The sequence below is a fragment of the Zonotrichia leucophrys genome, chromosome 24 (assembly GCF_028769735.1).
Source record: "Zonotrichia leucophrys gambelii isolate GWCS_2022_RI chromosome 24, RI_Zleu_2.0, whole genome shotgun sequence".
NCBI classification, from domain to species: Eukaryota; Metazoa; Chordata; class Aves; order Passeriformes; family Passerellidae; genus Zonotrichia; species Zonotrichia leucophrys.
The window spans coordinates 1,197,926-1,225,906 of NC_088193.1; the positions used below are offsets into that span (position 1 = coordinate 1,197,926).

The 27,981-nt window shown below is 48.0% G+C and overlaps 1 protein-coding gene across 4 annotated transcripts; it reads left to right on the forward strand.

The window, feature by feature from the left end:
- Positions 1 to 27,981, forward strand: DRD2 (dopamine receptor D2). 4 transcript variants are annotated; one of them, XM_064731979.1, is made up of 8 exons: positions 1 to 551; positions 19,504 to 19,832; positions 22,671 to 22,780; positions 23,177 to 23,313; positions 23,909 to 24,099; positions 25,139 to 25,225; positions 25,999 to 26,188; positions 27,131 to 27,981. In XM_064731979.1, the coding sequence occupies exons 2-8, from the start codon at positions 19,560 to 19,562 to the stop codon at positions 27,322 to 27,324; spliced, it is 1,182 nt and encodes a 393-aa protein (XP_064588049.1). In that variant the 5' UTR covers positions 1 to 551; positions 19,504 to 19,559; the 3' UTR covers positions 27,325 to 27,981. The 4 variants fall into 4 exon arrangements, with proteins under 4 accessions (XP_064588049.1, XP_064588048.1, XP_064588050.1 ...); XM_064731981.1 differs by having other exon boundaries at positions 294 to 551; positions 25,849 to 26,188; positions 27,131 to 27,449; XM_064731978.1 differs by lacking the exon at positions 25,139 to 25,225 and having other exon boundaries at positions 25,849 to 26,188.

Consider the following 27,981-nt stretch of genomic DNA (forward strand, 5'->3'; position numbering starts at 1 on the left):
AGAGCGGGAGCGCTGCGGGAATTCGCATCCCGCGGCCGGAGAAGGGAGCCCGAGTGGAAACAGGTTGTTGGCATCTGCCCGTGGGAGGAAGGGGCGGCTCTGCCCGGCCGCTAGCCGAGCCTGGGCTCCGGGAGATGGAGCCGGAGCTGCTGCCTCGCCCGCCGGCCGTGTGCTGAAGGGGATGGACAGCGAATTGCAGCCGGGGAGCCCGGCCCCGGGGAGCTGAGGCTCTTCCCGAGGGGCTGAGGAGCTTCCCAGGGGGCTGAGGAGCTTCCCAGAGAGCTGAGACGCTTCCCGAGCTCCCCAAGTTCCAGCAGTGCCCAGCCCGGGGTGCCCACGGCGAGTCCCACCCGCCCCGCTCCCCGGGGTCAGGCAGGTGATTGCCTTTCTTTCTGCTCCTCTGCTTTTTCTGCGTGAATGCTGGACAGCGAGAAGTCTGCCTGAAAGCCTGGGAGAGCTTGGGAAAAGCCACGGTGGAGAGTTGTGGTGGTTTGGATTTATTTGGCACAAAGTACTCGCGCCTCTGCTCGAGGGATTCGTATGGCTTGAAGGTAAGGGATTGGTGTTGTGCTTTTCTTCCAGAAATAGGGATGTGGTGAATATCCTGGTGAGGGAACACAGACAGCAGTGGCTGCTGTGATCACCACTGCCTGGAGATGTAAATAAAGACAGGAGAAAAGGGAAAATATTTGTCATTACACCAAAAGGATCCATTAAGCCGTTCCTTTCCGCGAGACAAGAGGCGAAAGCGGCTTTTCAAACTGAAATTCAGGCTGTCTCATTTCTCCATCTAAACCTCTCACTGCAAAGCAACAAACAATTGTTATTGTATGCTAAAGAGGCATTTGGAGTTGCTGAGAAGCTCGGCTCGTTTTTAGAAGTTTGATGTTTAACGCTGCTCTCAGGCAGACACAATGGAGAGAGTGACAGGGAGAAGTGGAGGAGGAGGATGTGTGCAGAGGATATAATGTGGGTACACTCCAGCTCCCCAAGGAACAAGAGTGTTCAGTCTAATGATTTGAGGGAAAACACTCTTTTCTCCTCTTACCACACTCATTCTTTTACATCTGGTGAGGCAAAGCTGGCATCCTGTCAGACTTCGTGCTCAGCACCAGTCCTGATGCAGAACAATCCTCCCCAGTGGAGAACAGGGGATCTGCCACCCTTTCCTGAAGAACCCCTGGAAGGAAACCTCCCAGAAATTCTTCTCTGAATGCTGCAGGCAGATTTTGTGTTTACAACCACCTTTGTCTCGACCTTAATTCATTTTTCCATTCCCCCCAGTTCTAAGCTCCATCCAGCCTTTTGAAACCAGTGCAAAGTGTGGCTTTGGGGCAGGGAACCAAACCCCAGGCTGGCGCTGGGTCCTGCTCAGCCCCGGGGTATTTTTGGTCCAAGCTGTTGTCTGTGGGTTGTTTCTACCCCAGATCACACTTCCCCACTCTGCAGTTCTCAAGTCTCTCTCCCATGCCGGCTTTGCCACATGCCAGGCGTGGAGCTGCACAGCTCCCAGCATGTGTGTGGAGCATGAATCACTGCTGCTCGAGTTGTTGGAGCTCCGAGTTGGAAAGGAAAACAGCCTGGTTTGTTTTATAAATACCCAGGTTACAGCAGGGCTGGTCAGATAGGTTACACATGCTGAACAGCGTGGGCTGGGTCTCCTACGTGCTCAGGCTTTCCTGGCATTATTGTTCTTTACGCACACAGTGGTATTAAAAACTCAAAGCCCTGGTTTTTTATCTCTTTTGAAGTAATTGCTTGTAGTAATCTAGAAAAAACTCTTGGCAATATTTCTGACTCCATCAAGTAAAGACTGCTGTAGCTCTTGTTATCCCCCCTTAACTTGTATTCCATGCTGCAGAAATTCTGTTACGTTCAGGGCTCCCTTCCTTACTTCTGAACAGAGTTTGTAAAAGAGTTTCCTACTGATACATGAACCCCTGTGTAAAATCTGCTGTGCTTTCCACATTTCCACCTAACTTCCATGTGCACACACGCACACTGTGTGTGGAGAACAGCTTCCCTGCCACACTGGAGAAGAAAATGAGCAAGCTTCAGGCTTTAGAGAGCAGCCTGTGACCCCACAAAAGCAGGGGGGCAGTCAGTGTGGGTGTGTTTGAGAGCTCCTTCTCTGTGAGATTCTGCCCCTGTGTCACTGCCACCCTGCAGGAAAGGCTTGGCCAGGATTTGGGTGGGATCAGTGCCCCCACAGTGTCCCCTGTGCCCATCCTGACACTGCTCCCCACCCAAATCACCCTGAGCTGAGGGGGATCCCCCCCTGAGCCTGCCTGGCTGTGGGGATTGGGTGATTTGTGCCCACAGAGGGGCCAGCTCTGTGCCCCTGTGCCAGGCAGGAGGACACGGGGTGCCCTTGGTGTGCTCAGGAGCCACACACCTGCCTGGCAGGGACACAGCTGTGCCCTCCTGGCACCTCATGGATGGGGCTGGCATTGTCCCCTGGATGTCCCCTGTCGGTGGATGTACCTGGCTGCTCAGGCATGGCCACACTTCACCTTCACAGGGGGTTAAATAAACCCACAGAGCCACCTGAGAAAAGGTAATCACGGAGTGACCTGAATAAAACCCTCTGCTGGGCATCCTCCTGCTTTTGGAGCGCCTTTCCTTTATCCCAAATCTCTCTGTAGCCTCGGCTGTTCTGGTGTGCCAGGGTCTGCAGGCACTCAGGGGCTGATAAATGCACACAAAAATACAAATATTGGATCCTGCTCACTGCTCCAGGCTGCAGGGAGCAGGCAGGATTCACAGCAGAGAGCTCACAGCACCTCATGGATGTGCCTGGCATTGTCCCCTGCCCTGCCCAGGCTGCTCCAGGCTGTAGGCACCAGGCAGGGTTCACAGCAGGGACAAACCTGCTGGGAGATGCAGCTGCAGCAGCAGGAAAAGCTCACAGAGCAGCTCAGAGCAGGCAGGGCTGTGTCAGAGCTGCTCCCCCTCTGTGGCACAGGCCTGGCACAGAAAGGGCCATTCCCTGGGTGTTCTCCTCCTCAAACCAAACCCAATCTTTGCTCCAAACCAGCAAATCCCCACCCTCCCTGCTCTGGGTGCTTCAGCTCTGGAGCTGCAGGTGAAGCTGATGGAACCAGGCATGTCCTGAGCTGGAGGGACCCACGAGGTTCATTCTGTGACAATCACCAGACACAAATTCCCTAAAACAGCAGCCAAAAAAACCCCAAACCCTTTGAAAAAACATTTCTCTTCAAGTTTTTGTAGCTCTCCAGTTATGAAGAGGATGGGTTTGGCTCACACCCCTCACAATCCTTTCAGGATAACTCGTTTTCAATTTCACCCTCTGTGCACAAATTCCCTGTGAGCACGGAGGAAATCTGGCACTGAGCTTTGGATTTCCCTCGTGCCCAGAGCTGACATTCCCTGCCAGGAGGTGCAGGACACTGAACACTGAGCTGGGAACCCTGGCACTGATGCAGAACCTTACCGAGGGCTGGGGACCCTGGGGAATTGCAGTTCCAGGGGAAGGGAGCCCACAGATTGTTAATGAATGCACAGCAAACAGTTGGGTGATGGGGGAGTGTTTGCAGAAACATCACAAACATTTCTCCATTCTCACACTCCTGCCCAGGCAAAGGCAGAATTGGATAAATAAAATGATCCCAGACTGGTGGGATAAAATACCCCAGACTCGGCCTCCCTGGGGTATTTTTCTAAGAGAAAATTCAGTGGGCTGAAGGTTAAAATGTATTGAGGCTAGGAATATAGGTTTGGAAAGCTTTGTCTGGGATCAAACTTTGCTGTTTTTCACAAATAAAAACTTCCAGCAGCTCCTGAGGGGCAGGGACCCAGAGCAGTGAGAGCCAGGCTGCTGCCAGCGAGATCCTTTGGGGAAGGGGGAGGCAATTGTTTAAGTCCTGTCAGATGCATCATCCCCTGTGCTGTTACAAAACCAACCTATATTCAATCTGGAGTGATTGCTAATAACCATTAACTCCTCTCCCAATTGTTCTGCTTCAATCATGTTTTCTCTCGCTGTCCTTCACCTGGGTATTTTTAGCATTGTAATTTTTTTTAATTTTTTTTTTTTTTTTCTGGAGATGTGACTGTGTGTTCAGTTGCTGCTTCTCTGTACATCCCTCCCAATTATCCCGGTGGGTATTTTTCTCTCAACCCCCCAGAATGGGTTTATTTCTGGTTTACTCTTCCCTGTTGGTTTCCATGTGGTTATGTGGGAGGCTGCACTTTCTTTATCAAAGCAGAGAGCCATGATTAGTCCATTCAGAAAATGTAAATGCAGCTTTATGTGTTCTGGAGCGCTGGGGAGAGGGAGAGGCTGCAAGGAGCAATAAAAGCTGCGATAACAGAGCCCTGCAGGGAGCTCAGGCATGGCCACACTTCACCCTTCACAGGGGCATAAATAAACCCACTGAGCCGCCTGGGGAAAGGTAATCACGGAGTCACCTGAATAAAACCCTGAATAAATCCCAAATCTCTCGGTGGCCTCGGCTGTGCCAGGGTCTGCAGGCACTCAGGGGCTGATAAATGCACACAGAAATACAAATATTGGATCCTGCTTGCTGCTCCAGGCAAGGTTCACATCAGGGACACGGCTCTGCCCTCCTGGCACCTCATGGATGTGCCTGGCATTGTCCCTGGATGTCCCCTGTCCATGGATGTGCCTGGCATTGTCCCCTGCCCTGCCCAGGCTGCTCAGGCATGGCCACACTTCACATTTCACCCTTCATTCACAGGGGCATAAATAAACCCACTGAGCTGCCTGGGGAAAGGCAATCACGGAGTCACCTGAATAAAACCCTCTGCTGGGCATCCTCCTGCTTTTGGACTCCTTTAATTTAACCAAAATTTCTCTGTAGCCTCGGCTGTGCCAGGCAGGGTCTGCAGGCACTCGGGGTCTGATAAATGCACACAAAACCACAAATATTGGATCCAGCTCGCTGCCCCAAGTGCTGGGGCTGGGGATGGATCAGCAAAATCAGCGCCATTGAGAGCGCTCTGTGCAATCTGCAGCTCCAGGGAGAGAAATGAACCCTCGAGCAGCAGCTCAGGTTGTTCAATCAGCTCCCCTGAATGCTGCAGCTGACACACTCCAGCAGAGAACTTCGAGCTATTACCTAAAATCTGGCACCTTGCAAATTACTTGCCTAAACCCCCTCCTATTTTGACATCTCAGGCAATGTGGAGCTCCAGCAAATTAAGATTCTCCGCAACAAGCACTCCCTGACCCCCAGCCCCTTTGTATCTGCTTGTTTCAAGCTTCTGCATGTTTGTGTGACAGCTGAGAAAAATGTGATTATCTCTGGGATTACTGGAGTCTGGAATGAGGCGTCCAACACTTGATCTGCTTCCTCCTTTTGGTGCCAGCCTTGTCTCCATCCCTGGAAGCCACCCCAGAGAGGGGCCAGGACTCCTCCAGCCTCCCTGGGACGTCCCCACACAGAGCTGGGAGGTGAATCTCAGTCACCCGGCTTTGAAAAGCCACAATTATAAAGAGCTTGCTAATTTAAAAAGCCCTTAAAAATAGAAACACCCCCTCACATTCACATCCATATTGTTGAACAGGAAGAATCACTCATGTCCCAGTACATGAATCATTCATCATCCCCATGAGGTTATGGATGCTCTAAAAATGTGTTTGTGAGTACTAAAATGGGGATTATAATAAATACTACAGGAATACATCAGCCCACCATGTCCAGGCATGTGTAAAGCTCCTTATTTGCACTTTGATGGTAAAACTGCAAGAATTAGGGGGAGCCTAATGAGGGAGTCAAAAAGTCAACCCCAGAATTTCCATGTGAGTGGAGTCCCACACATTGGTTTGTTTTTATTTGTAAAGCAGGCTGTGATCCATGCCCGGGGCCTGTGCTGTAAAACAGGAGCTAATTAAAGCAGGACAGTTATTATTATAAAGCACTGCCATTACTATTATTATTATTGTTATTATTATTATTATTTTGAAATGGCACATCAGGTACCAGTGAGATCCAGGCTGCTGCTTATCTTTCCTCTCGAGAAAACCAGACTGGAAGAGGAGCCTTTCCCTCAAATTCAGCAATAGGATGCAGAGCAGGATTTGATATTTCAGCACTGAGGGAACAGGTCAGGGATCCCTGGCTCTGGATTTATTTATTTCTTCACTGAAGTCAAGAGCTGAGGTGAATTCCAGTTCATTTGGTCACAGAGCTCCCACCCACAGGGATTTCCACCCAGGAATTTCTGCAGGGCTCCCTCCTGTCCTTATAGGACACAAAATAATGATGTGGGCACTCAATGATGTAGACACTCACTTTTACCTTTTTCTAAGGTAAAAAAGAGAATTTTTAATTTCTGGCTCCAACATTTATAGATTTCCAAGAGTGACAGTGGATTGGAGGGTGACAGTGCCACCTCTCAAACCAACAGTCCATCAAATTTCTCTTCTTCCATAAAACAATGCAAAACAATGAGTTATTTACACAAAGAATGTAAACATCAGAAGGCTTAGAAAAAGTTACCATGCCCTGGTGTGGTGGTGTTTGAGGTTCCCCAGGACAAGATGAGAATCCTGACTCCATGTTTCAGAAGGCTGATTTATTATTTTATGATATATATTACATTTTTTAAAATGCTATACTATAACTATACTAAAGAAAGAGAAAGGAGACATCAGAAAGCTGGAAAGGAATGAAAAATAAAATCTTGTGACTGACCAGAGATTCTGACACGGCTGGACCATGATTGGTCATTAATTAAAAACAAATCACATAGAACCAATCAAAGTTGCGCCTGTTGGTGAGCAACCTCCAAACCACATTGCAAGCAATCAGATAATTATTGTTTACATTTCTGAGGCATATTGTTTATGTTTCTGAGGCCTCTCAGCTTCTCAGGAGAAAAATCCTGGTAAAAGGATTTTTATAAAATATCATGGTGACACCCTGGTCCCCAGCCACCCTCTCGGGAGCCCTGCATTTCTGTGAGATGTTCCACTAATGAAAGCAGAAATCCATGTGCAGGAACCCAATTCTGTGGGAGGATGTTTGTCTACATGTGATGTCTGGTGCTCTGCACTTGCCTTTGTCATCCTTTCCAAGCGTTATTTTTATTTATCTCAAGATTTATAGTTCTTTTATCTCTCTCGGTGTGAAGAAAGAATCAATTAGAAAACCACAAGCCTAACAGAAAATGACAAGGATGGATGATAACAATAACAACAACATGAATACCATCAATAATAAATAAAACAAACCAATAATAATAATAATAATAATAATAATAATAATAATAATAATAATAATAATGTTGTCCCATTTCTTTGGGTCTACACTTTGCAATTTAATTTTTACCATTGAATTTCTAATTCAGGAGGCCTCACAATCACAACCATCAGAATTTAGCTTAAGAGGCATTGTTTGTAGGGAGAATAAACACATATTAGGAAAAAATTAATGAGAAAAAAATAACAGGCAGAGCAACTACTAAAGAGGGAGTTCAATAACTTGCATGTGTCCATCATGCTTGTAGTGTTCCCATAAAAATATTATATTTAATGGGTCAGGTGGGACAAGACAGTGACCATTACGAGTGGGTCTGATTCCTGGAAAAAACGAAGTCACAGGTGCCTGAGTGTGTAAAAGAGAATATTTATTTTAGGATGACCAAGAGCAGTGTCTGCAGGAGGCTTTTCTTGGTTTCACCCTCAGCAAATTGGGCACCTGCCCTCAGATCTGATTTTAGTCCCTGCAGCCTGTGATTTTTATTGCTGATGAATTAAACAGTTCTGGGTTTAGTCCTGCCCTGAATTTGCACAATAACTCGCACCCAGCACCTTAATTAAAAACATTACAGCTCCTTGTAATGCTTCATCTGAAAGGAAATCTGCTCCCTGCCAAGCAGGGGAAAATATTCATGGCTTTGTGGAGCCCTGCTAATGACTTTGTGCATTAAAGGGAAATGGAAATCATGTGCAATTCACTGTCCCAGGCACTGGATTTAGGAACTGGGTTCATAATGGATGGAGTGTGCACTTCCCAGCAGGCTGGAAACTTTGCTGACTGTGTAAAAGTCAAATAAAATTCAGGAGAGCAGCAGCTGAGCATGTGCAGTGATCCCAGGGACACAGAAATTCCTGCAATCAGCCAAAAAACGCAGCACTGAAAGTTCACATTTTCCCCCTGCCTGGGGATTTGTCAGTGATGCTCCCAACGAGTTTTGTGGAATATGGGAAGAAAATATTTGTCTTTTCGAAGTGTTTTTTGGGGTATGATCAGCCCAAAACCATGAGGTGAGCAAGGGATGCTCTGTCAGGAGGTTGGAGACATCTGGAAAATCCAATCTGTTCTTGGTTGGCTCCACTGCAGCACCTCCAGGTGTTTGCCTGAATTTTAGTGAGGCTTTAATGGGAGAAGTTCAGTTTGGTGGCTCCTGCTGGTGGAAACAAAAGAAAACCTTAAAACACTTCTGTAACAGGCAAAAGGCAAAATAGCCATGATTTCACCTTAAAATTGCCACAATTTCACCTTAAACTAGCCATGATTTCACCTTGAAAATAGTAATGATTTCACCTTGAAAGTAGCCATGATTTCACCTTGAAAATAATCATGATTTAACCTCAAAGTAGCCACAATTTCACCTTAAAATAACCAGAATTTCACCTTAAAATAGTCATGATCTCACCTTGAAAATAGTAATGATTTCATCTGAAAATAGCCACCATTTTACCTTGAAAATAGTCACAATTTCACCTTAAATTAGCCATGATTTTACCGTGAAAGTAGCCATGATTTCACCTTGAAAATAGTAATGATTTCACCTTGAAAATAATCATGATTTAACCTGAAAATAACCACAATTTCACCTTAAAATAGTCATGATCTCACCTTGAAAATAGTAATGATTTCATCTGAAAATAGCCATGATTTTACCTTGAAAATAGTCACAATTTCACCTGGAAAACAGGTGGTACCACACCTGATGGCAGCAAAATCCTTCCACTACCAGAATTCACTAAATATGAGAGAATTTGAAATGTTGTGTGGGACCCCTCTGCTCTTGGGAAGTTTGATTGATCAGTAAAACAATTCCAAAGGCCAGGAAGGGAAAAATATTCCCCAAAAAGCACAGAAACACCTCAGGGTGCCCAGCTGAGCATCTTTCTTAGGGAAAATGAAAACCCTCCCTGGGAGCGATGATTTTCCCAAAAATGTGAGTTTTGTGGCCAAACAGGGAGCAGCAGAGAATCCGTGGCTCTGTGGGTGGGACAAGCCGAGCAGAGGGGGGACACGATGATGCAGCAGCACCAGGGTGGGGACACAGAGCAGGGAGGGATGAAAAATTGCAGATGTCAGAGGGAATGAAGCTTTCTGTGCGTCTGGGGAAGGTCAGAGCAAGGAGGGCAGGCAAACACTGGTGCTGGAGAGGCCCCAGGGCAGAGCAGGAGCTCCCAGGAGAACAGAACAGAACAGAAGAGAACAGAACAGATGCTGCTTCCCAGAGCTGCTGATCCAGCACAATTCCTGCATGGCTCAGTGCCCGCAGCAGCTGGGAAAGGACAGATCCAGGAGGAGAGGTGGATTCTCCCTGTGAGAAACGCCAATCAGGTGGTTTAAAATGTTAAAGGTTTAATAGCAATAAAATAGTAATAGAATTAGAGTAATAAAATATAGTAATATAGTATAAAAATAGTAATATAATTAGAGTAATAATAATTTGTGGACAATTTGGATTAGGACAATATGAGACAATAAAAACAAAGGTTTATGGACAGTCTGGGTACCTTTTCTGGGCAAAATAAGCCTGAAAAAGGACCACGATAACAGAGGATTAACCCTTAAAAGCAGCAGCCTGTTGCATATTCATCCAGCTCATCCATGCTGCATAAATTCCATTCAAACACAGGATTCTGGCTGGGCAGTGTCAGCTTCTACCTCTGGATCCTGACTTCAGGACTGAGCAAGGCAGGAAGAAATTCATTTCTTCTGATAAGGGAGCAATAAATTCTCTTTCTCTGAAAGATTCAGATGTCCTGTGGCTGCTCTCAGTGAGAGTACCTCATTCCTCTCTTTAAAAAAGTACCTTAGCATCATTTCTATTTTAACATTATAGCCTAAAACTTATAACCTAATAATACCTAATAACCTTATAACCTTGTAACATTAACTTGCAACCTAACCTTATAACCTAAAACTGTATTTACCCCACTACTTAAGAAAATTAACACAGCATCACTTTCTAACACAGCACATATAATATTAATTTGAATATTATATATACACACATATAATATTCATTTAATATTTGCGAGAAGCCAATCAGAAAATACGCATTTTTCACATCCTCCTCTCCTTTTGCCTGCAAAGACGGCAGAGGTGGATGCTGGAAGTCAGGATTTGAACAGCTGAGCTGCTGTAGCCCAGGGATGAAATGATTAAGGATCATTAGGATTTGAAATTTGAGGAGAAGTGGATGGGGGAATACTCAGAGCCTTCCCTGCGAGATGGGAGCTGGCTCTGCTCCTTGGCCACGAGGGACAGGCAATAATTAATTGTGTTTTCTCAGGGTTTTAAATGCAGGGAATGGCACTTGGAGCAAGGGCTGCGCTGATTGACACATCCCCATCAAAGCTGCTCCACGGGACTGGGGGCAAATCTTAGTCAGGGATGGTTTGGGGCAAACTCCCAGAAATCTGAGGAGAACAGGGAGGAGGGAAAGGGGAACCAAAGAGCTCTGGAACTCGCTGCTTTTGGCAAACATTTCTGCAAACAAGCTCAGGGGGAGGAGTGGCAATGCAAAGAGCAGATGTTCAACGAGTGCTCCCTGACATAAGTGGAGCGCAAATATTTGATGGCTTCAATCTGAATTATTATTATTTACTTTTAATAAAGTGTGGCTGAAGGACTTGAGAGCTCACAGTATCCCTGTGCCAGGTGCTGCATGAACAGGGGAAGCCTGGGAAGCAAAAAGGGTTTGTTCAGCCAAGGAATTAACACAACCTATTTCTGCAATTAAATTGTTTCACACTTCAAATGCCAAGTACCAAAATGTGAACATTAGACAGACAAAAACAAATAAAGAAAAAAAAATCCCTTATATATTTGCAATGTTTTATCCAGTATTTTGTTCAAATTTCAGCCACTTCTGTACATCTAAGGGGGGAGGGAAGTGAAGAGATTCAACTTTTCCGATTCCTCAAAATTAATACAATTGGCTGTGATTAAGAGTTATTTGCAGACATTGGTGGATGATCTCAAACACAGCACAGATTCTAAAGGAACACAGATCCCCAGCATTCATGAAGCTGGGAATTTATTAGATTAGTCAGAGGCTCAGATCTCGTCAGAGAGATTTGGCATTAGGATACAGATAAAGGAATTATGAGCAGAAAAAAGAGCTTTTGTGGAGAACAGGATGTTGGGTCTATAGCAATGCAATGTTTAATAAGAACCAATATCTTCAGGCTGAAGAGCTGCCTCTGACAGGGACCATCCCTATGTGAGAGCACAGGGGAGGAATAAATCCTTCCCTTTAGCCACTGAAAATCGAGATGTGCTCAGTGTTTCTGGTTGTGTGTCCAAAGCTGAAAGCACAGAGTGAGAAATGGTTCTTAAAAAGCCTTTCCTGCCCATCCTCTCCACCCAGCTGAGAAGGGCTCAAGTGGGCTGTGTCTGGAGCAGCTCCAGCTTGAAAAATTCATCTGCCAAATGTTGCAGGGATCAAAGCTTGCCCTGCACCCACAGATTCTGAAAGAACAGCAGGAACCCAGGGCTCTGCTCAGCCTGGCAGGCAGGACCAAAGCTCTCCACAAATCCAGGTGGGCAGGGGCAGTGCTGGGCTTTCCTGGGAGCAGATTCTTGCTGGAGGGAGCTATTTATACCCCAAAGTGGTCCTAAAGGGATTATTCATGGCAAAAACCCCAAGCAAACAACACAAACCAATCCACTACGACCTCTCCTTGCTGAAGTTTAACATCTTGGAGTGAGAAAATGTTGAGATTGGAGCATTTATGATAAAACCATATTTGGTTGCAAATGAAAGATTAAGGCAAGGCAAGGCCTTAATCTTTAATTTTAAAGATTCCTTTGAAAGTGGAACCTGTTTTTTATTAGCAGAAGGACAGGTTAAGGGAAGGTACAGGAGCATTCCTCCCCCTCTAGGGAAGACATCCCTGAATTCTTCCCTTCTGTGAGGGCTTGGTAAGAAACCTGGGAGGATGAGGCTTTCAGAGGGCCTGGATGCAGCAGGCAGTGAATCCCCAGAGAAATTCAGCCTCAGGACATCCTTGTGCAGGGCTCCAGCCTGATGTGTGCCTGGATTCCAGCTGGGAGGGCAGAGCACGCTCCTGGGGAAGGCTCTGCTCCATCGCAGGCATGAAGGACAAATGCTCTGGGATGAAACTTTCCTTCCTGTGCCACAAATTCAAACTCAGGCAAAAATTCCATAGGGAAAGAGGGATGCTTGAAGGAGCAGCACCACAAATGGAGAACTGGGAAATCTGCCTTGAAACCAGGGCTCAGCCTGGAAATTCTGGAGCCACCAGGCACTGGGATTGTCGTGCCACCCTCTCCAGAGGCAGGAAACCCTCGCTGCGCTCCAGAGGAGGCTCCTGAGGGTCTCTGCTGCCTGGGAGGGGGTGAATCACAGCCTGGAGTTGGTGCAGGGAGCTCTGAGCAATGCGATTGTGATTATCAGCGCTGGGAACAGAGAACGCCGCGGCGGCATCAGCGAGAACAGCTCGGGTGGGTGACTCAGAGGCCGCGGTGGCAGCGGGGTGGTGTCACCCACAGGGCCCCCTCAGAGCCCTGGTGTCACACACAGAGCCCTGGTGTCACCCACAGGGCCCCCTCAGAGCCCTGGTGTCACCCACAGAGCCCTGGTGTCACCCACAGGGCCCCCTCAGAGCCCTGGTGTCACCCACAAGGCCCTGGTGTCACCCACAGGGCCCCTCAGAGCCCTGGTGTCACCCACAGGGCCCCCTCAGAGCCCTGGTGTCACCCACAAGGCCCTGGTGTCACCCACAGGGCCCTCTCAGAGCCCTGGTGTCACCCACAGAGCCCTCTCAGAGCTGTGCTGAGCACCAGGAAAGGCTGGGACCAGGTGCTCAGGGGGGCTGTGAAGCAGAAGCACCTAGTTAGGGATTATTATGTGTGGTATTTTCTAGCAAAAGCACCTAATTAAGTATTATCTGTGGTATTTTCAGGGTCCCTCGTGGCAGGAAGGAAATGATGAATCTTCCTCCATTTAGAAGGCTCATTTATTATGATATGATATGATATGATATGATATGATATGATATGATATGATATGATACGATATTGTATTGTATTACATTACATTGTATTGTATTATATTATATTGTATCACATTATATAACATTATATCATATAATATATAATATTATGTCACATATTATATCATATCGTATTAAAGAATGCTACACTAAACTGTACTAAAGAATAGAGAAAGGATACAGAAGAAGGCTAAAAGATAATAATGAAAAACTCCTGAGTCAATTGTTTTGATTTAATGACCATGATTGGTCATTAAATCAAAACAATTCACCTCCAAACCACATTCCAAAGTGGCAAAACACAGGAGAAGCAAATGAGATAATTATTGTTTTCCTTTTTCTCATCTTTCCAGGAGTAGAATCCTGGGCAAAGAGAATTTTTCAGAAAATGTGATGGTGACAATTATACAGAACTAGGAATGTTTGTGAATCAGAAGTGAGCAATAGCTGCAATTAATACACCCTTGATATCTTGGATAGCAGAGGATCAGGGGAGCGGGGAGCCAGGAAAGAAGCAGAGGAGGAAGATTTTCCAGAGGATTTTAGAAGGAGCTGATGGCAGAACTGTTGGCTTGATCGATACGAAGGCTGCAGTGCTGAAATTAGAATTCAGCCCCCCGAAAGCCCAGCCTGGGCAGGAGTTTTGTAGGAACAGATCTCCAAGGGCTCATAAGACCTGGCTTGAGGAGATCCCTGTGTCAGATTTTTGTCTCCAATTCTGCCTCTGTGTGTGCAGAGGTGCCCAAACCCCTGCTCATGCACTGTGCTGGTTCCTGCAGAGCAGAGAGGGCAGGGCAGGGTGGGAAGCAGAGCTGTGCCTCCCCCAGCCGTGCTCAGAAGCACTCAGGTGTAATTACTGCCAGGCCTCAGTCACGGCTGTCACCTCCCCTGTCACCTCCCTGCTGCATTTGCATCAGCCACAGAGAGCCCGGGGGAGTTGTGGTTATTTAAAGCCACCAGGACCGTGCTGGGTGACTTCTGTGCCAGCTGCTCCTGAGGAGCCCAGGGCAGGGCAGGGCATTTTCAGCAGAGCTCTCAGGTCAAGGCATATTTACAATATTTTCCTCATTCCTGGCCTCTCCTCCTCAGAGCCCGCAGACCTGTCCCCTGAGCAGAAATGAGTAGGAAAAGGTTCTCACTCAGTGCCAGCTGCTCCACACCTTCTCTGCTCTCCAGGGAACCACGACCAGGAATCCACAGCAATTCTGGGCTTGCATGCAAAATAAAAAAAAGTGAAACTACTCCAGAAGATGCTTTTTTTCCCCCTCCAAAAACCCCTGAACAGGGAAACAAAGCAGCTCCTCTAAGACATTTCACCCTTCCCTTTTCTTCCACTTTCTCTGTGCCCCAAAGAAATGCTGCTTTTTCCTTGGAGTGGAATATTTTTGTTGCATTCTCAGCGAACACCTTGAGGACAGAAAGGAATGTCAGTTTGACAGCTTCCCATGGCCCATTGATTCCAGAATTCCAGAGCAAAGTGACAACCCCCAGGGAGGCAGCGTTCTGTGCAAATCCCCCTCAGACATTGATTTCTGTGCCAGGCCTGTGGAGAGGCTCTGCCTGCGAGGGATGGGCACCTCTGGGCAGCAGCAATGAGCAGGAAATTTCAATCTGGCAGCACCTGCAGGCCAAAGGCCTCGGGGACAGCAGGTGGGAGCTGATCTGAGTGGGATATGGCCTTTGGGGATGCTCTCAGTGCTGGCTTTGTCTGCTCTTTCCCTCTTGGGTGCACAATTGTGTCCAAAATTGGGTCTGGAGTCCAGAGGAAAGCTTGGGCCCTGAAATCTCACTCTGAATTCCAGATTTTATCTTAAATGGGTCATGTTGGAGTCCAGAGGAAAGTTGGGTGCTGAAATCTCACCCTGAACTCCTGATTTCATCTTAAATGTGTCATGGCTGAGGCAAAACCTTGGGGGTTCCATGCAGGAACCAAGGCTGGCTGAGGTTTTGGTGGGGAAGCCCCAAACTTTAACCAGGATCAGCCCTGGCAGGGTTTTATTCCTGGAAGGGTTTGCAAGCAGGGTGAAAACCAGAAGGAGAGTTGCAGTTTCTGAGAGGAAAAAGGTTCCAGAAGCTGCCAGAGACACGAAGGGGTTTGCTGGGCCGTGAACATCCCACATTCACTCTCTTGTGCTCTTTCCCCAACCCTGATTAGAGGATCCATCACGAGGAGCCAAGGGGAAATATTGGCACAGCAAATGAACATTTTCCAGTTGGATCTCTGGAAAAGCAGGGGGAGCTGCCAGCAGAGGAGGGCAGAGCCCTGGCTCTGCACTGCAGCCCCTCGCCTTGTCCCTGGGAATTCTGCAGATTCCCCCCTGCTCCAACACAAACACACAGGACTCTTGATTTCTAAAGCAGAAAAGCTGGATCATTATCATATATCTTATATTTTTATAGGGATATCAGAAGGCACTGTGTTAAATCAAATTGACTAATGATTTTTTTTGTTACTTAATTTATTGGTTATAAAATGTCTCTGTGTGTACGTGTCAAGACTTTTTCTTTACTTAGGTGTTTACATTTTTATTTTGCAGATTCTTATGCGACAGAATTTTGTTTTTAGAGGTGTGAATTGTTTCCTTACTGGAATAGACTGTCGTGTTAACTGATTTTTATTTTCATTATTCATTTACATGGGAACTTACCAGCTAGCTGCTAGGTCAGCCAGAGTATCAGGGCTTAAACTGTATTTTAAAAATAATGGTATGACTGTAGTTTAAAACTGTATTTAAAAAAAATAATTTTAATATAAAAATAAAAATTAATTATAAATAATATAATACCATAATTATTATAATTATATATAAAAAAGCCTTTTAGAAGGCTTTTTTTGGTGTGGTATTAGAGATGTCCCACCCTCCAGCTGCTGGGGAACTGCTTGCAGGGAGGTTTTTCTGGAGCAGGGAGGTAGATGAGGATGATGAGGATGATGAGGATGATGAGGATGAGCAGCAGGGAGGAGCAGCAGGAAGCTGCTGCACTGCTGCCATCAAACAAACACGAGGCTGCAACCTTGCATTCCCTGTCCTGCCCTTGACCCCGCAGCTAATCCATGGCTGGATCAGCTCAGCCACCTGGAAATCTCTGGGGTGGGAATTACAGTGGCTTTGCTGCCCTTAATTCTCAGGGGAATTTGTTCCTTTTTGGGCTCTTTCTTCCCCAAATCAAGGCTCTGTTTTATCTCTGTACAGGAACTTCACCCAGGCCAGAGCCAGGTGCTGTTTGTGCCTTTTCCCCAGAAAATGCAGCTTTTGGGCAGTGCAGGAAAAAGCCTCCCTCTCCCCCCCAGCTCTTTAAGTGCTTCTTTCTTTATTTCTCCTTTCTTTCCTCTTTCTGAGGAACTGTCAGCACTGAAATCAAAATTGCTCCTCAAAGCAGGGCTGAGACTCACAAACCTCCCTAATGGCCACCAAGAATGCTGCCAGCTCTGGGCTGGGGAAAAGGAGGTTCTCTTTAGCACTAAAAACTCCACTGGAAGTTCTTTTTAGTTCTAAAAACTCAAACTTTCCAAAGCTGGGAATTTACAGAGTTGTCCATGTAACTGTAGTTTGTACCACGACGATGTGTACTGAATACAGCCTTTAATTGTGTCATCACACAGTTTTAATTTAAACAGTTTTAATTTCTAGGTTTTAATTTCTAGGTTTTGGTGTTTAAGTTTCCCTATTTCATGCAAAATATTTGGAACTTTTCTTCTCTTTCATTTTCCCAAATTAAAACTTCTTTTATTTTAATAGAAACACCAAATCTTTTCTTTTGTACAATATTCAAACATTAACTTTCCCCATGATGCATATAAAGGCAAAAATTATTACTGTGAAAATAGTTCTATTTAAAGAAAAAAAAAAAAAACTCTGGGGAAAAATAGAGAAGGAAATGAAAGGAAATGTTGATTGCTTTACCCAGGGATTTTTACACACTCCCTGAGCACCATTGAGGAAACTCCTGATGAATGGACACGAGATGAGCTATAAATGCCTCCTCCAATCCAGCAGGGAGCTGGAGCAGCCCGGGAAGGGCTGGGATTGCTGAGCCCATCTCCATCTGTGGCCTTTCCTTTCCAAAGCCAATTTTCTTCCTGAACTCACAGCAAAACCAGCCCAGGCCCAAGGGGCTGCTGCTGCCCATCTCCAACCCTTTCACACCTCAAAGACACTTCTCCATGCCCCTGCTTTTTTTAAAATCTTTTTTTTTTTGTCCCACCCTGCATTTTCTGCATGGTTCTGCCTCCTCGAGATAGTTTTGCATTATGAAAGGGCAACAGGAGAGGAGAAAAAACTGTTGCTGTATTTAGCATTGATTTTTCCCCTTCACTCTGAGTCACAGAAGCTAACATTTAATTAATTTCTGACACTTTGACAGCTCCTAAGAAGACATTTGTAGAGCTATCAAGTGCTGCTGATAGCACTGTCAGACAGACACTTTTTGAATTATCAGCTATTAAGGACCCATATGCAACAAATTTCCAAGGATTATTATCCAAATTGTTCTCTGAATGAGAAAAGCACACAAAAGCTCAGTGAAACATAAAGAAACCATTGTTCCCAGGTGAATTTGATATTTGCAAATGTTTTGCTATTTTGATCACTTACGTGGTTTAATAAATCGAAGTCACTTTGTCTTTTTATTAAGGAAATTAAGTGGCCTTGGTTTGGGGTGTCTGAGAGCAGGGCCAGATCTCCAGTGTGGTCTTGGTGGAGATGCAGCTTGGGAAACATGGAATATTTGATCAAACATGGAATATTTGACCCTTCATCAAATGGAATATTTGTCCTTCCATTAAACATGGAATATTTGGTCCTTTTCTCAAACATGGAATTTTTAATCCTTCCATTAAACATGGAATATTTGACCTTTCCCTCAAACAAGGAATATTTGTCCCTTCCCTCAAAGATGGAATATTTGATCCTTCCACCAAACATGGAATATTTGACCCTTCCATCAAATGGAATATTTGATCCTTCCCTCAAACATGGAATATTTCATCCTTCCATTAAACATGGAATATTTCATCCTTCCATTAAACGTAGAATATTTCATTCTTCCATCAAACATGGAATATTTGGTCCTTTGGAATTTAGGGGTTTTTCTTCCCCATTGTTTCTTTCATCTTTCAGTGTCTAATTTCATTTTCTCAGCAATCCCAAAGTTTATTTGTAAAAGCAAATCTCTTTTTCCATTCATCAATCAGTGGAATCCTTCCCATTGTTTCTTTTCTCTCCCAGTGCCGGTTTTATCCACCAGCAGAGCCACAGCTTGTCTGGAAACACAAATTTCCCATTTCTCTCACCAGGAAAGCAAAGTTCCCAGTGCCAGGAGCTGCTGAGGGCTGTGGGGTGGCAGCAGTGCTGTCCCCACCGTGTCCCCCTTCACTGTCACCTCTCGGGGGCAATGGCAGAGGCAGCACAGCCCAGCCCTGCCTGCAAAAGCTGCTGCTGTCAACTGCCATCATTGTCACTATTCCGGGTTTAAAATTTATTTATTTCACTGCTGGAGGAAAAAAAAAAAAAATGAGGAAAATACAGAAGAAAAAAATGAAAGGAATACAGCCCAGAGCTCCACGAAGCACATGGAAAATAAACAAATTGGGTCAAGGCACTTGTGCCCTGGACTGTGCACACCTCACAGGGAGCAGGGGATGGCAGGGACAGAACATCAGAACAGCCCAGGCACTCTGAGCCAGCTGGAACACAGAGCTACTGCCACAGAAACCTGGGCTGAGCTGGAAATAAAACCAACTTCTGCAATCCCTGCCTGGGTCAGGAAATAAAAACAACTTCTGCAATCCCTGCCCGGCTCAGCAGCTCTGCATCCATCCCATTTCTAGCCAAATATTACAACAGGCTTCAGGGAATTCACAGAATCACTGGGTTGGGAGAGACCTCAAAGATCATCAAATCCAACCCATCCCCAGCACCTCAGCTAAACCCTGGCACCCAGTGCCACATCCAGGCTTTGTAAACACACCCAGGGATGGTGACTCCACCATTCCCATTCCCTGGGAATTCCCAAAATTCCCCCAAATTCACAGAATCACAGAATGACCAGGTTGGAAGAGACCTCAAAGATCATTGAGTCCAACCCATGCCCAGCACCTCAACTCAACCCTAGCACCCAGTGCCACATCCAGGCTTTGTTAAACACACCCAGGGATGGGGACTCCAGCACCTCCTTGGGCAGACCATGAGCAAGGCAGCAAAAACCTGATTTATTTTTTCCATTTTCATTTCCCTTGCTGACCCAAGGGCCTGTGCAACACCTGTGTGGCAGGGTGGAGCTGGCAGCTGGCACTGGGGCCCCCATGGATCCCCTCAACCTCTCGTGGTACGACGGGGACAGGAACTGGAGCAGGGCCCTGAACGCCTCGGAGGCGGCGCACAGGCCGCACTACAACTACTACGCCATGCTGCTGGCCCTCCTCATCTTCATCATCGTCTTCGGCAACGTCCTGGTGTGCATGGCAGTGTCCAGGGAGAGGGCCCTGCAGACCACCACCAACTACCTGATCGTCAGCCTGGCCGTGGCCGACCTGCTGGTGGCCACGCTCTGCATGCCCTGGGTGGTCTACATGGAGGTAAGGGCTCGGAGCTGGCCTGAGGGAGGCTGGGGAGGGTGTAGCAGCCTGGAAATCGGCCTCCTGAATTCCTCCACAAGCGATTTTCATGCCCTAAATACACGGGTTTTGTTCCCTGAAGTGCAGGTTTTTTCGTTCCCAAAATTGCATTTTTTTCCATTCCTGAAATTGTAGCTTTCTCATACCCGAAATTGCATTTTTTTCCTGAAACTGTATATTTTTCATCCCCAAAATCGCAGGTTTTTTCCACTCCTAAAATTGTAGCTTTTTCATCCCCAAAATTGCATTTTTTAACTCTTCCTGAAATTGTAGCTTCTTCACTCCCAAAATTGCATTTTTTAACTCTTCCTGAAATTGTGTCTTTCTCATTCCCAAAATTACGTTTTTTTTCCCATTCCTGAAATTGTAGCTTTTTCATTCCCAAAACTGCATTTTTTTCTGTTCCTGAAACTGTAGCTTTATCATTCCCAAATTTGCAATTTCTCTGTTCCTGAAATTATAATTTCTTCATTCCCAAAATTGCATTTTTTCCCATTCCTGAAATTGTAGCTTTCTCATCCCCCAAATTGCCATTTTTTCCCATTCCTGAAACTGTAGCTTTCTCATCCGCAAAATTGCCATTTTTTTCCAGGAGAAGGATGGGAGAGCAGGTAGCTTGAAACCCCACTGCTGCTCAGAGGACTAAATCACAGCCCAATTGCACCAGAAATTTGGGGTCAAGAGGGAAAGAATCCCAATTTTGTGTTCAAAACTCCGCCATGGGTATCACACTGAAACCACAGGGAATTTGTGGAGGTGGAAGGGACCCACAAGGATCATTGAATCCAGCAATCAGAAGAAAAATAAAAATAAAAAGCAATCAAGGCCCTGTTTCTGAAGGGCTGCAGAAAGGCAACTGTGGAAGTTGAAGCAGGATGGGAAACCACAGCTTTCTGTCACAGTGCAGGGGGAAAAAATCACTTTTCACAGCACAAACCATGCTGAGTTTCCAGGCGCTCACCCATGGGAGGGATGATAACACAGGGAGGAGAGCAGGGGAAGGAACCATCATCAGTGAGCCCAGTGAGTCCTGATGCAAGCAAAACAAAGCCAGTGATGTGGCACGGGCTGTGGGAGAGCGCAGCGCTAATTATCCCTGAGTTAATGATTGTTTTCATGGCACTGGAGAACCGGAGCCTCATTAAGTGGCCACGGGCTGGTGGAGGCAGGCTCTGCCTCTGGGGCTGCATCTCCTTCTGTTCTGCTCCTTCTATTCCACTTATTCCACCAGTTTGAAGCAGAGGTTGATGCTGGGAGAAGCTCCTGTTCCCTCAGATCCAGCCAGAAGGATCTCTCAGACCATTTTAAATTTTAAGGCAGAAGAATAAACCACAAATGATGCAAAATTCTCTCCCTTTTCTGGGCTCATGAGCAGGATTGGTCAGGAACCACATTTGCCTTCATCTACCAGCTGGGACAGTTTCCTCCAGGTTTTGTGTCACAAGCTTGGCCTAAAAATCAAACTCAAAATTAACACTTGAGAAAACCCCAGCCTTGGTGCACACAGATCTTTCACCCCCAAATTTTGGAGCACAATGAAAACACCAAGAGAAAGAACTGTGCAGTTCCCAGCTTCCCCCAAACCATGCCCTCAGGAAATCGGTTCCACAGAGGTTTGGATCTGGCTGGAAACCTTTGCCTTTGGGCAAATTCTCCTCAAAGTTCCTGATGTAACTGTCTCTTAAGTGCTTTTTTAATCACTGAGTATTCATCTGTCACTCAGGCTTCAATGCAGTCATTCTCCCTTCTTTATGCTGCCTATGGTTATGTATATCAGAGCAGAAATAACTGAAGAATAGATATCTTATTCATTCTATTTTCAAATGCAGTAGGGCTCTATTTTTGTTAGAGGGAAATATACTTTTTTTTCATCACATGTCAAACACAGCAGTCCGAATAATTGCTATTAAACTTAATTGGCAAAGTTCAGCTTCAACAGCAAGAGAAGTGAGGAGAAAAAAGGCTACTGGTGCCTAGAAGTGTTATCATTAGTTCTTTGTCTTTAGCACTTCGTGTGGAGTGTTACAGGCTTTTCACTCTGAATTAAACTCATTTTCTTCACCAAAAAATAAAAGAGATAAAGGTGAGGAATGCCTACTCCGATTTTTTAAACTAAGAAATGAAGGGAAGCTCTTGCTTGTCTGCTGCTGACCTTTGCTGGGTGTAATCGGAAAAACTGTCTGGGAAAAAGCTGTGAGTAAAATCAGAGGTGCTTGGGAATGAAAATGGATGTGTTTCCCTCCTCATTCTGCCTTGAAATGCTTCAGGGAGCTGTTTAAGCTCCTTTATCTTCCCTTGTGAGCCCAGGTTTGTGCTGGGGCTGCCCAAACCCACAGGGTGGAAGCACAGCAGCCCCTTGGAAGGGGCAGAGCTCTGCCTCTGACCCAGCACAGCCCCAGCCACCCACCAGCCTCTCCATCTTCGTGCCAAACTCTCATTTTGTGTCCCACCAGCAGCCCAGCCCCAGGGATTGCTCCCCAACCCCAGGGATTGCTCACTAACCCCAAGGAATTGCTCATAACCCCAGGGATTGCTCTCCAGCCCCAGGGATTGCTCTCCAGCCCCAGGGATTGCTCTCCAGCCCCAGGGTTTGATCTCCAGCCCCAGGAATTGCTCACTAACCCCAGGGTTTGATCTTCAGCCCCAGGGATTGTTCTCCAGCCCCAGGAATTGCTCACTAACCCCAGGGATTGCTCACTAACCCCAAGGAATTGCTCATAACCCCAAGGAATTGCTCACTAACCCCAGGGATTGCTCTCCAGCCCCAAGGATTGCTCACCACCCATCCTCTCTCTGCAGGTGGTTGGGGAGTGGCGGTTCAGCCGCATCCACTGCGATATCTTTGTCACCCTGGATGTCATGATGTGCACTGCCAGCATCCTCAACCTCTGTGCCATCAGCATCGACAGGTGAGGGCTCTGTGCCAAACCCAGGCTGTGCCAAACCCAGGCTGGCCAGTCCCAGCCGCCTCTGTGGGACTCAGAGGCTGGAAAACTGTGGGAGTTATTGAAGAGTATCCTAGAGAATCTCGATGAGCTGTGAGCAGGGGGTTCTGTCAGGAGGCACAGAAACTGCTCCTGGGGGTGCAGATGGAATTGCTCTGTGCTCCCTGGGTCTGGCCCGGCTCTTTGTACTCTGGGATGGTGCAGCAGGCGTTGGTGGGATGGTGGGAGGAGAACACCAGGAGCTGACCCAGCCTCACCCTCCTGGCGTGGCTGCAGCCCCCTGGCACACATGCCCTGTGCTTGGTGGGCAGTGGCAGCCCTGGCAGGGTGACAGCAGCCTGGGGGATGTGTCCCCTGCAGGTACACGGCCGTGGCCATGCCCATGCTCTACAACACCCGCTACAGCTCCAAGCGCAGGGTCACCGTCATGATCGCCGTGGTCTGGGTGCTCTCCTTTGCCATCTCCTGCCCGCTCCTCTTCGGCCTCAACAACACAGGTGAGGGCTCTGGCACCTGCAGCTGCCTCCTGCTGTCCCCCCAGACGGGCAGGAATAAAGGTGGGATCGGGTCTGAGGTATATTTGAAATGTTCTGTCCCTCTGCCACCTGCAGCTGGCTCCTGCTGTACTCCTGGGTCCCCAGACAGGCAGGAACAAAGGTGGGATCAGGTCTGAGGTGTACTGAAGTGTTCTCTCCCTCTGCCACCCCTCACTATTTGCATGCTCATTCTGGGTCTGTTTCATCTCCAGCTGTTCCAGAGCAGGGTTTCAGTCTCACCAGAACTGAGGTGATGCAGAAGTTCACACAACACCAGTCTGTGTTTACCTTAACATTTGTCCACTAGAAATTCAAAATCCTCCTTCTATTAAAACACACAAAAAGGAAAGCCATGGGACAGAACCTTCCCTGAGGCAGCAGAGTAAAGGTCTGGCAGTGCAGGCAGCAGTTTCCTGGGAATGTTGGGCTGGATCCAGCATGGGGCCTGCAGTGCTGAGCTGCAAGGCAAGGAGCAGCCAGGACTTTCGGGGGGATGTGACTCCCTCCAGCCCGAGGGCAGCTGGGGACACCAACCCTGAGAGGTTTTCTCTTGCAGATGAGAAGGAGTGCATCATTGGCAACCCTGCCTTCGTGGTGTACTCCTCCATCGTGTCCTTCTACGTGCCCTTCATGGTGACGCTGCTGGTGTACGTGCAGATCTACATCGTGCTGCGGCGGCGCAGGAAGCGCGTCAGCACCAAGCGCAGCAGCCACGTGCTGGACTCGGACACGCAGGCCCCCCTGAAGGTAGCCAGCCTCCACAGCCTCCCCCTGCCCTGCTGCCCCTGCCCCACGCCGCCCTGCCTGGGGCAGAGCTCCCACAGCTGGGTGCTGGGGTCTGTTTGGGGTCCCAGCTGCACTCTCTGGGGTCTCGGCTCACTGGCTGCGGCTCCTCGGGCTTCCCTGGATTTTGGGGATGATCCAGCAGCAGATCTGCACCAGGAGCTGCTGCAGTGACCCCCAGCATTGCCTTGGGCTGGGCTGGGGTAGCCAAGAACAGAGGCTGCACTGTTGTGTGAGTCAGTCCTGCAGGATCACAGACGCGAGGAGTGGTTTGGGTCAGGAGGGACACTAAAGCCCATGGGCAGGGACACCTTCCACCATTCCGCGTGGCTCCAAGCCCCATCCAACCTGGCCTTGGGCACTGGCCAGGATCCAGGGGCAGCCACAGCTGCTCTGGGCACCCTGTGCCAGGGCCTGTCCACCCTCACAGGGAGGAATTTCTCCCTGATACCCAATCTAAACACCCTCCTTTAGCTCAAGGCCATTCCCTCCTGCCCCACCACTCCAAGTCCCTCTCCAGCTCTCCTGAATCCCCCTTTAGGGGCTGTCAGGTGTCCCCAGAGCTCGGTGGCAGCGCCTGGGGTGCACAGCTCCTCTCTGGGAAGCACAGCTCTGCAGCACCAGCCTGTCCCTGCAGGAGCTGTGTGTGAGGGAGCCCAGCTGGGCGGGCTGGCTGTGAACCCACTTGTCAAAGCAGGGCTCTGGCAGCACACACAGCACAGCCCGGGGGATGCTCCAGCTCCACACCCTGCTGCCTGCAGAGGAGGCGGCCAGACAGGGACACACAGACACAGCAGAGCTCCGTGGCCTCCTTGTTCTGGTGGCAGCCTCCATCCCTGCTCCTCCACAGCATTCTCCATCCACCTCTCCATCCTGCTCGGCTCCGAGCCGCGCTGCTGAACTCCTGACTCATCCCTTTGTGTTCCCACGTGCCTCCCTTACCAGCTTCCCTTCCCAACCCCTCTCTGCCTGTGTAACCTCTGAGCTGGTGCTTGCCCCTTAGGACAAATGCACTCATCCAGAAGACGTCAAGCTCTGCACAGTTATTGTGAAGTCCAATGGGAGCTTCCAAGTTAATAAGCGCAAAGTGGTGAGTGTTAAAGAGAAGTGGGAGCTTTCCAGAGCCTTCAGCCTTCCCCTTCTCCCTCAGGACACGAGGTTCATTTATGTAGGGTGGGAGAAAAATAAACCTAAGAGCAAAGGTTACCATTCAATCTCAAAATTTAAATAGTCTTCCCATTCCTTGGAGTGAAGCAGGGGGTTTAAGCTCACAGAGCTCACAAAGCCAGATTAAGCTCACCAAAAGATCAGCTCTAAAAGCCACGGCATTTGAACATTTTTATGCTTTTGATTTCCTTCTTCTCTCTGTTATTTAAATCTTGTACTGCATTGGCTTTGTTGGGTTTTGGTTGCCGATTCCATTTTTATTTATTTTCACTCTGAAAACCTGAACAAAATCTGTAGAGAGTGGAGACAGCGTCTCCCCCATTTCTGAGCCTCTTTGTGCCAAAAAGGAGAATCCTCCAGTGCAGCTCTGTCCATCCCATCTGCCCAGAACACCCCAACACAGCACAGCCCTTTCTCCAGGCAGGGAGGGAGAAGAGGGACTGACTGTTCTCCAGCATCATCCAGCTTCACTCTGTAAGGAATGCTCGTTGCTCCTCTCTGTGTATTTACCTGTCATTATGTTGTGGACATTTGATTCTTGTCCAGGAGGCAGAGAGTCACATAGAAGAGATGGAAATGGAGATGGTGTCCAGTACCAGTCCCCCTGAGAAAACGGCCCTCAAACCCACAGCACCAAGTAACCACCAGTTGATTGTGCCAGTTGCTTCTAATCGGGGCAACAACTCTACCCTGCAGGCACCCCTGAGCAGCCCTGGGAAGGTGGAGAAGAATGGCCATGCCAAAGAATCCCACCACACAGCCAAGGTCTTCGAGATCCACTCCCTGCCCAACGGCAAGACGAGGAACTTGCTCAAGGCCGTCATCAGGAGGAAAATGTCCCAGCAGAAGGAGAAGAAAGCCACGCAGATGCTGGCCATCGTGCTCGGTGAGAGCGTGCCCTGCCTGCCCTGGGCTCCCTGCAGAAACCCCTGGCCCGTGCAGGCTGATTTTCCAACCCCCCAGAACTCATTTCCCTTCACACAGCAGAGGATGGCAGGCAAAGTGTGCTGGTGTTCACAGGGGTCCCAGGATGAGGGAAGAGATGAGAATAATGACTCCATGTTTCAGAAGGCTTGATTTATTATTTTCTTATTTTATTTATTATTTATTATTTTATTGATTTATTATTATTATTTTATTATATATATATTATATTAAAACTATACTAAAAGAATAGAAGAAAGAATTTCATCAGAAGGCTAGCTAAGAATAGAAAAGGAATGGAATGGTAACAAAGGCTTCTGACTGACCGAAACAGTCTGGACAGCCGGATTGTGATTGGCCATTAATTAGAAACAACCCCATGAGACCAATCCCAGATGCACCTGTTGCATTCCACAGCAGCAGATAACCATTGTTTGCTTTTTGTTCCTGAGGCCTCTCAGCTGCTCAGGAGAAAAAAACCCTAAGGAAAGGATTTTTCATAAAAGATGTGTGTGACAGGCAAAGGGCTGCCCACGGGTGCACAGTGCACTAAGCTGGCACAGTGCTGCACCAAGGATGCCCAAAGCTGCCCCTCTTGGGTCCATCTGAGCTCCCAAAACCAGGGAAGAGCTCCTGGGCTTTCTGAAATAAAAGGCAGCAGAGCTCAGCAGAGCTGCACCTTGAAGGGCAGAGTTTCTGCTGTGTCTGAGCTCATTCCATGAGCAGAGGAGTTCCTTAGTGCCAGGGCAGAACACAGAGCAGGACACTGAGCACACAAACACAAATCCCATTCCTCTGTGAAATAAAGTCCCCATCCACCAAAGACAACCTCGCTGTTCTCCCAGCCTGAGAACCCGCCCAGCTTTCAGCCATCAAACTCCTCCTCTCTCCTTTTCCCCCCCAGGTGTTTTCATCATCTGCTGGCTCCCCTTCTTCATCACTCACATCCTGAACATGCACTGCGACTGCAACATCCCGCCGGCCATGTACAGCGCCTTCACGTGGCTCGGCTACGTCAACAGCGCTGTCAACCCCATTATCTACACCACCTTCAACATCGAGTTTCGCAAGGCTTTCATGAAGATCCTCCACTGCTAAAGCCACAAACAGCGCCCGCTTTTATTTAGGAACGGAGGGGGAAGAGGGAGCGATGCCATCCGTGCCGGGGAGGGGGCTGGAGCTCTGGAGCTGGGCACCGCGCGGTGCCCGGGCACCTGGTGGGGCTGGAATGAGGTGGGAGGGTGTCTCACCTCTCTGGGTGACCTCTGGACCGGCCCCCAGGGCGCTTTTCAGAGCCAGCCTCGCGCTGTGTTGGAAGTGGAGGTGCAGGAACCGAGGAGCTCTCGCTCGGTTCTCGCCCGTGGCCACCGCCCGGCCTGGAGGGCACTGTGGACACGGGGTGGCCACGGGGCAGCAGGACGTAGCGCTGGGTACAACTCTCACCAAAGACAAGGCCATGCTTCCCCCTGGCAGCAGGAGCCAGCCAGGGCCTCTGCAAGCTCCGTGCAATAGCTTTGCCTTCACCTCGAGCTGACTCACCCGGTGTTTAACTGCTGAAGCCTTCAGAAATCCCACAAAAACCAACCCAAGAACTTTCAGAGGTCCCCAGACGGGTCGAGAAGGTTCTGCCACCCCCAGACCCTGCAGCAGTGGGAGCCTACGAGCCATGGGTGGAAGGGAGAAGGGGACATCAGTCTCACATCAAACCATCGGTGTAAATAGGAATGAATAGGATGGATTGTGGAGCCCCAAGCC

Excerpts from the sequence above, each read along its gene's own strand:
- DRD2 (XM_064731981.1), top strand. The coding sequence starts at position 19,560 with ATGGATCCCCTCAACCTCTCGTGGTACGACGGGGACAGGAACTGGAGC. Across the intron at positions 19,833-22,670 it reads CCTGGGTGGTCTACATGGAG|GTGGTTGGGGAGTGGCGGTT; the intron begins GTAAGGGCTCGG and ends CTCTCTCTGCAG. Across the intron at positions 25,226-25,848 it reads AAGTTAATAAGCGCAAAGTG|GAGGCAGAGAGTCACATAGA; the intron begins GTGAGTGTTAAA and ends ATTCTTGTCCAG.